This window comes from Salarias fasciatus, chromosome 6 (genome assembly GCF_902148845.1).
Source record: "Salarias fasciatus chromosome 6, fSalaFa1.1, whole genome shotgun sequence".
NCBI lineage: Eukaryota > Metazoa > Chordata > Actinopteri > Blenniiformes > Blenniidae > Salarias > Salarias fasciatus.
This window is the reverse complement of record NC_043750.1, coordinates 37,229,460-37,238,892: the sequence shown is the minus strand read 5'-3', so window position 1 is coordinate 37,238,892 and position 9,433 is coordinate 37,229,460. Positions and strand designations below refer to the sequence as shown.

General features: G+C 42.6%; 1 protein-coding gene across 1 annotated transcript in view; it reads left to right on the top strand.

Annotated features, from left to right (window-relative positions):
• Nucleotides 1–8,398: 8,398 nt before the first annotated feature.
• The window catches only part of LOC115390971 (cysteine-rich protein 1-like), a 2,970-nt gene continuing 1,935 nt past the window's right edge, over nt 8,399–9,433 (top strand). Inside the window, exon 1 of the mRNA XM_030095038.1 lies at nt 8,399–8,547. Coding sequence (XP_029950898.1) covers nt 8,505–8,547 — 43 coding nt within the window. The 5' untranslated portion in view covers nt 8,399–8,504. The remainder of the gene's footprint in view (nt 8,548–9,433) is intronic.

The following is a 9,433-nucleotide window of genomic DNA, read 5'->3' as shown; positions in this document are numbered from 1 at the left end:
CTGCAGAAATGTCATCCTCACTGCCAGAGGGCCAAGCTCTGAATGAAAAACGATACGACAAGAATCTGAGTGTGATGGCAGAAAATGTAATTTTTAAAAAGCTCTCATGTCTTTCATTTAATCAACATGCTTGAATGTGACGTCTTAGTAATGCAATAATATTGTGGTAGTTTGTTTTGATGCTTGTTTCAAAAGGCCAGCACCTTAAATTACCTATGAAATCAGTGATTTACCAGTGCAGATAAAGTGGTTCACAGCATTGATGTAGTGTAAAATATGGAATGAACTGAAATATCAAAACCCAATTAAAACTATGTTGTTTCATAGTTGCATTATTGAATTGTGGTACAAACCACATCTAGACATTTCTGGATATTTCGCGTGACGCATGTTAGTATCGTGATGTGAGATCTAAACAGAGTTTGGTGGGAACATTGTGCTGTTACTGGTATTTTGGAGATGTATCAAAGCTGAGGGCTACAATTGATTAAATAAAGATTAAATAGATGAAATCAATTCTGCAGGATTAAACAATTCTGGGATTCACAATGCTGATTCACAAGTAAGGAACAATATATTATTTGGCTAAAAAAAAGAAAAAGCAGAAAAAACCTTTGGGTGGTCTGCTATTCGTTGGAAATCTTCACTTCTTGTGTTTAATCCAGAGCATCCAGTATGATGCTAGCAACCGTGTGAGGCTGTATCAGCACAGCATTAGTTTGAGCCAAACGCCAGCAAGCTAAAAATATCAGTGCCCACATGATGATGGTTGGCCAATGATAGTGTTTAGCATGCAACATTTTGGTCTGGTTAGTATCGTGATGTTAGATCTAAACAGAGTTTGGTGGGAATATCGTGGTTTTACTGGCATTTTGGAGATGTATCAAAGCTGAGGTCACATAAACTGGGACTAGAGGAAAATTCAAGCAATGGAAACATGACGGCAAAGAAGTGGACTACAAAAAAAAAAACAAACATCACAGGGCACGTTTACACAACAGTCACTGAAAATGCAAATTTTCTGAGAATGGCTCTCAAGGTGGATGTTCTCAAAAAAGCTCTGACTCCGTCTCCGTGGAAACCGGTGAAAATACAACTTTCTGGAGACCCTCGGCTCCGTCTGGTGTAGATGGCGGAGATGCTGCTACTGCACAAGCGCACTGCATCCGCAGTAAAGCGTTCTTCAGCACCGGTTCTGGAGATGGACAGTAAGAACAACGTTTGCCTCCAGAGTGTCATGACTCCCAGTCCAGATTCTCCTGGTCCTGGTCCAGCTTGGTATTTGTAATGTATACAGTTGTACATTGAGATTTTCCCTCCTCGTGTAACTCATGATGAAGAGCCAGATGGGAGGAATGTGCAGTATTTGAGGAGGATTTGGGGGCCTTGCTCGGGGGACTAGCAGGACCAGTATCTGTTGCTGTTCCTGCAACTTTCTGCTTCTTAACTCCTCTTCCTGACCTTCTAATTGCCTCACTGTTTGTCTTGACCGTGGGAGGACACCTGAGTACTTGGAGAAAACAAACCAAGAATTCTGACCACGACACGTCCCTGAAGAACACCAGACAACCATGAAGCATTTCAATCAACAGCGAGCAGACCAGTCTGTCTCTGGGATGACTCAATACATCTCAAAGTCTGAATTTAACCCTTCCTTTATTGATCTGAACCTCTTCCTCATTTAAAGTTAAATGCTAAATGGGAAAACTTTTGATAATGCAATGAGATGCAAACTACAGTCAACTTGGATATATGTTGGGATAAATTGTAAAGGAATGTGCATCTGCCTCATATTGGAGGAGATTATAATGATTTCAAACATTATAATGTTTGAGAATTTCTCTTGTCTTTTTAGTTGTTTGTGTCTGTGAAGTTATGACTTTGTTTTTCTCACAGCTTCACTTCTTCATACAAATTTTGACACCACTGAAGTTTTTTCAGTCTCTTTTCCGACTCAGTTTAATTTTTTTAGGATGAATTCCTGTCCTATTCGGACAGTTTTGTGTCTGTTCATGTTTCCTTATGTCCATTTATTCAGCTAGCCACATTATTTTCATACTGGTTTCATTAGTTTTGAATCCTTTACGCGTCTCTCTGTGGGACAGTTATGTCATATTATGGTCATTTTTGTCTCTTCTTTGTTGTTTTGTGTGACTTTGCGGTCCTATGACCCCCACCCGGGTCCTGAGAGCAGTGTGTTTGTTCAGTACTCGTTCAGTGATTAAAAAGCCAAATCAGGGCCAACACGTGCTTCACCATCTACGACTTTACCACCTCATTTACTGCACACATAAACACACACACTACTATAAACACAACTGTAATTTACTTGAACCCAGCCATTACTCTCACCTTAAAATGAGACTGACTTCACCTAAAAATGTCATAATTCACATCACGGCAAATTGCTTTTTGTCACTGTGGGGTCCTGGGCAGAAAGAAATACGTTGCCACAACATCAGTTGGAACGGACGTGCGCACACACACACACACACACTCCTACACAAAACATGAGAATATCCTTTAAATGAAAACCGGGCTCACGCTGCCACTCAACGGCGACTGATCACGACGTAATGGATGCCATGCTATAATCATATCACGCACAGGAGCATGAGGGGGACTTATGGGCTTTTCCAGATTAATACTGAAAAACAAGGACTTATTTTTCTGACTTTTCCATCCACTGATACCCTAAAGTAGGGGATTATGGCCTTAGATGGCCTGACCTCCGGAAGGCCGTCACAGTGGGGGAGATATTGTGAAAAACACACTCTCCAGAAATGGTTCACCACACCGCAGAGCACAGCATACCAAAATATCCATCTGACCATGTCAAATAAGCACCAGAACGGCTCGTAACAGCACAGGGCGAGAGAGTCAGTTCGGTTAAAAATGGCTTCTTCTGTTTTGTCCAATCGCTGAGGCACATGAAGGCAGTTGTGAAATGTCATATTTTGAAATCAGGAAAATGATATGAGAAGGAAGTAATAGAATCTCCGTGTTTCAAACAGGTACCATGAAGTGAATCACCACAGTTTGTTTTTGTTTTGTTTTTTTTCTCTTATTTGTCACATATTTAAAATGTTACTTGACTTTCTGTGCCATGTGACTCGTACTGTGAGGCTGACTGTGTGTATGTAGCTGAGATGCAACCCCAAAGCCATGTCATATTCTGGGCTTGGAGGAGAAAGGAGGATGCCAAGAGCTGAAACGTGATGACTTGTGGGTGTGTGAGAGCGAGTGGGGAAAAAGGAATCCTTCCAAAGCTCCTTCTGCTGTGTGTGTGTGTGCGTGTGCGCACATGTGATCGAGGGTGCATTTATGTGTGGGAAGAAGGAATCCTTCCAGCCGTTCTCTTTCCTGAGCCTCTTCCTGTGTCCCCTCCACCTCCCCCTGCATACAATCCTCAGAGCCGGCGTCGGAGGGTTTGGCCTCGGCCAGATCCAACCCACTAGAGGACACAGAGGAGAGGAGCCAGTGTTTCTCTCCCTCCCTCTCATTCTTTCTCACTGTCCTCTCAAGCCCGATCTCTTTCCACCACTCACCGAATGCTACAATAAATCCTTCATATTTCGTACACACATAGCGCCACATCTCTCCATCCGATGTGTGTTGGTGTATCTCATATGACTTGGCAGAAGTGCGGCATGCATACGTGCGTGCCAGTTCGGGAATGTGTCTGTTAAGAGTTTTGGCAGTTTTCTTAACGCAGCCTTACCAAAAGATCCACCGGGAAATGTGGTTTTAACGCCCCCTCTCTCTTCTCGTTCCCTTCCTCTCTCTGTTTCACAATTACATCTCCACTGCTTCGCCATGCTCCACTTGTTTTTTCTCTTTTAATTTTCATCCATTTTCTCCAAGTTCACTTCCTTTTCCCTCATTTTCATCCCGCAGGTCTCCCACTTTTCTCTCCTTGCAGCTATTGCTACTCAATCTAACGACACCAGGCTCTGCTGTTTTGTGCATATTCAATATTTCCTCTTTATTAAAATGAGGACATCATCATTTGCATTGAAAATCATTGTGAGCCATGCATGCGTATAGGCCTCCGATTCGGGTGTAACTCTCCCAGCGCTGTCCACACACAATGAATGCTGATGGAAAGACATGATAGGTTATCCTGTAGGGAAGGCTGGTCAGATGAAATAGCTACTTGGTATTCCATCGCTCTGCAAAGCATGACACACAGGAGAGGGATGCTGGCAAATATGCAAATGATGAAATACTTCATATATTTCATGGCCTTCTGAAGTTCATCAGTCACAGAAATGATATGCAAATGTAAATGTGGACTGGAAGGATCGACTTTAAAACATTAAATGCATTGTAGGACTGGTGAAAATACGAGTGGATATGTCCACTGAGCAGAACATCAAGTACATCTGTTTAGCTTTCTGATCATTCATTCATCCTCTCATATGACTGAGGGTTCGGCGTGCTTATCATAGCAAGCAGAGATAGACAGTCACACGCACTCACACACATTCACACCTTTAATTAACCCTTAATGATTGTAGGAGGAAATCAGAGGAACTACTGAACCCCAAACCCAGACTCTACCCAGATTCTAACAGATTTCTAATCAGGCAGAATATTTTTGGCGTTAGCTACTGACAGGTGACTTTTGGTGGCTTCTGCATGATTTAGGGGGCCAGACACATTTTGGACTGCACAATTCCATCTTGAATGGGTCAGCAGGTGAAATAGTGTCATAATTACCTTTAAGATTAAATTTTAAAGTGTTTCCTTATTACAGCACAGCGTATAAGTTTTGAAAATGTCCATATTTTAACAAAAAATAAATAATTACTACCAAAAATGAATACGATCTTGACAGCAACCAGATTGTTAGCAACCAGATAGATATCTTTTATGACAGTGTATCTCATATTTCAGCTCAGGTCTCAGAGTAGTGTTGAGTCCATTACTCTTTTTAAACTTTTTTTTGTTTTGTTTTGTTTTGTTTTGTTTTGTTTTAAATCAGTGCTTTATATGAAATTCTGACAATTTTCTCGATGGGTTGACAGCCAGATTGGAACTTCCTGCAGGCAGGTTTTGACCCACGGGCCTCATGTTTGACACCCCTGCACTACACCAGCGTGTGGCCTTACCCAAGAAGACAAATCTCTGAACAAACTGTCACGACATGCTTTTGGGTATGCAAACGTTCAGCACAGCCTGGTGGAGTTCAGACTGAGCATCAGACTGAAGTACGGTGACTTTGAACGAAGCTTTCTTGTTTGGAGTTTGGGCCTCTCACTACGAAGCCAGAGACACTTGTGTACCACAGCCGGCATGAGAACTGTTGCTTATCACGTCCATCATGTCTTGACCACCGTGTAATCTTCGAGCCTTCTGATGGCTGGCAGGGAAACATGCCTTGTAACAAAGGTAAATAATGTCAAACTGTTTGCAACAGAAGGTTTTATTGTGTTCAAATGGCCTCCCAAGTCACCAGGTTTCTGTCCCACGGAGCATTTCTTTAGTGGTGGTGGACGAGGACATTCGCCTGGTGGGAGAGCCGGAGGAGGGCGAGGATGTCCTGTCGCATGCATGTTGCACTGCGGCGGTGTTTTTTCACCAGCAATTCAGAATGAATCATCAAACTTTTAACAGGTTTTGTGACACCTGTAGGTTCTGAAAATTTGTCTCCAGCTACTTGGAAGAGGAAAATCCTTTAACGTGAACGTTCCCTCAAATGGTTCCTGCATTAACATACAATAGCCTGAAAGAGGCCCGTCGTGTTATAATGACAGCAAGCGGTTTGAAATGGGGGCTGCGGTCCAAAGCCAACATTACCTCACGCACAGCCTTCAATGCAATGTCACATCTTGCAAATAACAAACCAAAAGCAAGGCTGAGCTAGTTATACTGAAGACGAAAAAAAAAGTCTTCTGGGAGAAAGGAAAGGATTTAAGAACCAAGCAGAGAAAGAAGCACATTTTGGCTATAACCAAGCCGCACCCTGACCTCAGAAAACGAATATGAAATAAACTCTTCCACAGAAAAGGGAAATGGTTTGAAGATATTCTGCATAAAAAAGAGCACCCACGTCAACAAAGTGTGTATTTCTAATCAGATATCGATAGTATAGTATAGTATAGTATAGTATAGTATAGTATAGTATAGTATAGTATAGTATAGTATAGTATAGTAGTAGTTGTGTATAGTTGTTTCTTCTTATTATTATTATTAAGTGTCATAATGAGGCTTCCCATCGTACCCTAGAAATAGGATTAATAGAGTATAATTAGTACATGCAATATCCACTATATAGAAAGAAAATCAGATTGAGCCATCTTGTAACCTCATAGCCTACATGAATATAGAATGATCGACCATCATAACTAATATAATATATGTTAGCTTTCCACGGGGCAGCTAAGCTTAAGCTTGCTGAATTATGTCAAATGCCTACGAGCAGACAATACGAACTGTTGAATCAATTGACCAGAACCGAAGCCTTGTGCTTACAAAAAACACAATTCAACTTCTTTGCTCCCGCTCTGAAAAGCATTACTCTACTGGTGACCTTGTTATATTCTGTGCAGCACAAAAACATTTTGAGATTTTTTTTTCTAGTGTTTTTGTCTCGTTGAATCCTTTTGTAGTGCAGAAAATCGCAATTGTGAGCCACAATAAATGTTCCAGTCACACATCGACCACGGGTGTTTCATGAAACATGCAGGCCGTGGGGCTTCATCAGAGAAGGAGGGAGCTCGACTCAACATGTTTCCATATTCACGGGTGACATGTCACGCCTGTTTTATGGTTTATATGTTAACGGTATGGTCCAGTAAAAGGAGCAGGTTCCCAAGCACTGTGCAACTGTTGTCAAAGACTTTAAAGGGAGATATGGGTGTGTTAGCAGTGGATAAAGCACGCAGCTTTTAGCAGCGATCAGAAGCAAACAGAGGTCTTGTAAACTTTTAAACTGTTTAAACTGGGGATGATTTATCAAACTTTGAATTGCTCCCTATGTAGAGAGAAGCTCCACCTTTTACGCCCACGCTATTGTAATGTGGTCGAAGGGAGTTGGATGCTTTCCTTTCCTACATCATACAAAGGGTACAAAAAAAGCAGAGTGTGGCTCGGGTGGTTCATGTGTTCGATGACCTTCAGCCAGAACCACAAGCTTCTCCCATGGCAGCGACACAAAGGTGTGTGAGACTGAGTGATTAGGGTACCTGAAGCATTAAAATGAGCAGCATACATAAGTCCATTTAACTCTTTGTTACGCAATTAACTGCATACAATTTAGGGTTACCAATTAACTTCGCAAGCAAGTTCAACCAACCAAGTTGGACTGTGATGAACTGGCATGGCGGAGCAAAGGTTTGTGTTCTAGCCTCACACAGAGACAGTAAAGAGTTCATATTTCGTTCTGGGTGAAGTTTGCATGTTCTCTGAATTTGTGGTTTTGCTCTGGGTCCTCTGAGAACATGCAGACTTCAAGGTAAAGTTACGTTTTCGCTCAATGAGATGAAATGCGACTGTGCAGCCCCAGATGTACAGGTAAACAGCTTGATCCAAAGACACATTGCAGTACATTTTTCACTTTTTGAGTTTCCAGACATCGTCACTGCATTGCTGCCTGCCTGTTTCAATCGTCCAGCGACAAGGATCCAGCCGCACAAGCGCTCTCCTGTCCTCCACGGTGACTTCAGCTCTGCCTTGTTCGTGCGAAGTTCATCAGAGTTCATCGTCTTTGTGCGCGCCGAGCCACGGCCGGCTAGTGTCTCCGGCCTTGTCTCGCTCATCTCTCCTCACCCCCCGACTCTCCCCAGGTCTGCTTCCATCAGCCGTCCCGAGGGGATACCCGCCTCCGCCACCCACCCCCATCTGTCCCTCCGCCGAGCCGGCCTCGCCCTGCCTCTCCCTTCTGCTCTCTGGCAACCTCTTCACGCTGAAGTGCGGCCTTTTCTCGCTCTGTGTATGTGTCGATGGCTGCATGGTGGATGAGTCAGTAAGCAGGAGGTTCATGTGTCTGTGTGTGTGTGTGTGTGTGTGTGCGATAGCAAGAAATAGAGAAAGAAAGACAGAAAGAAGAAAAGAAAGGCACAAGTGTCAGGTTTCCCTTTTCAATTCAGAGGCTCAACTCCTTGTATTTAATCTAGAAAAGAGGGTGAAAAGAGCAGGAAAGGGGAGAAGATAGGTGGGAATCCGAGCTGCTGACAGCTGTTTTTGTCCCTCGTTTCTTCACCTCTCCTCCTCTCTCTTTTTACACCGTCATGGTTGCGTACACGAAGCGCTCCTCATGCGAGTTTACATCTAGTTTTCTAGCTTTCTGTGATTTGAGATGCCGCCTTCCTCTTGGCTCCCCAAAATCACGAATTTCACCCTCCTCAGTGTGACGTCGCGCTCACCACATCCTGGTTTTGACTTGACAAGATGCTGACATTGCTGCAGCAGAACGGTTTTCCTGTCAGTTTTCAGTTCAACTGTACACCCACCGAAAGCCCTCACAGACAAACACACCGTGTGATTAATAATACACCATCATGGTAGGCTACTGTCCAATCTGTGGGAAGCCTGTCTACTTCGGTGAGTTACCTCTTTAATTTTTTAACTCCGAAATGTCTGTCCTCCTCTTGCTGTCTGCAGTTTCTCTTCATACTTTTTCCTCATTATCCGCCTTCTTTTACTCGTTAGCAGTATTTGGCCTAAATGATTTATAATGTGATTTTTTTTTTCAAAGTGGAAATTTGACTTAATTGCAGTTCATCACGGCAGTGACTGCAGTCCATTCCATATATTAGTGTTATTCATTTTTTTTGTGCAAAAACATAACTAAATACAGAAAAAAAAACCATGATGTTGTGAGTGACATTCTCTCTGCATCTCCTGCTGTGAAATCATACCTGCTTAGACTGTAAGAACATCTTTCAATGTATTTTTTTCTAAACAGTTTTGGGTGAAAAAAAAAACATTTAACTGTTTTTCTCTTTTTCTGTCTAACTGTCTCTCTCTTTCTACCAAGCCACCCACAATTGCACATGCTGGGATCCATGATAACAGGATGTGGGTCTAGTCAAACCGGCTTGCACGCTGCTTTCTGGGTTTCCTCTTTGCCTTCTTTCTCTCACACACCCAGATCTCACGACTAGATGCACACTGGACTCAAACTAATCATCAGAAATATGTGTTTTTTGTTGTTGTTGTTGCTGTTGTTGCTCTTCTTTTCCTGTTACCTTTCCCTTCGCTGTTCACGTGCCTGATTCAGAGTCTCTGATGTGACCTGGCCTACTTACCTCTTTTTATCAAACTGGCTCTGGCCTACTTGTGCACACGATGGTAACAGTCAGTATATTCAGAACCAGACAACTGATTTAATTAAAAATAAGTCCATTTATGTCTATGTGGTTAGATTAAAAAGAGATATTTATCAAGGTGTTTGTGTGCATGGATGCATGGGTCTAGGCTCCATTTG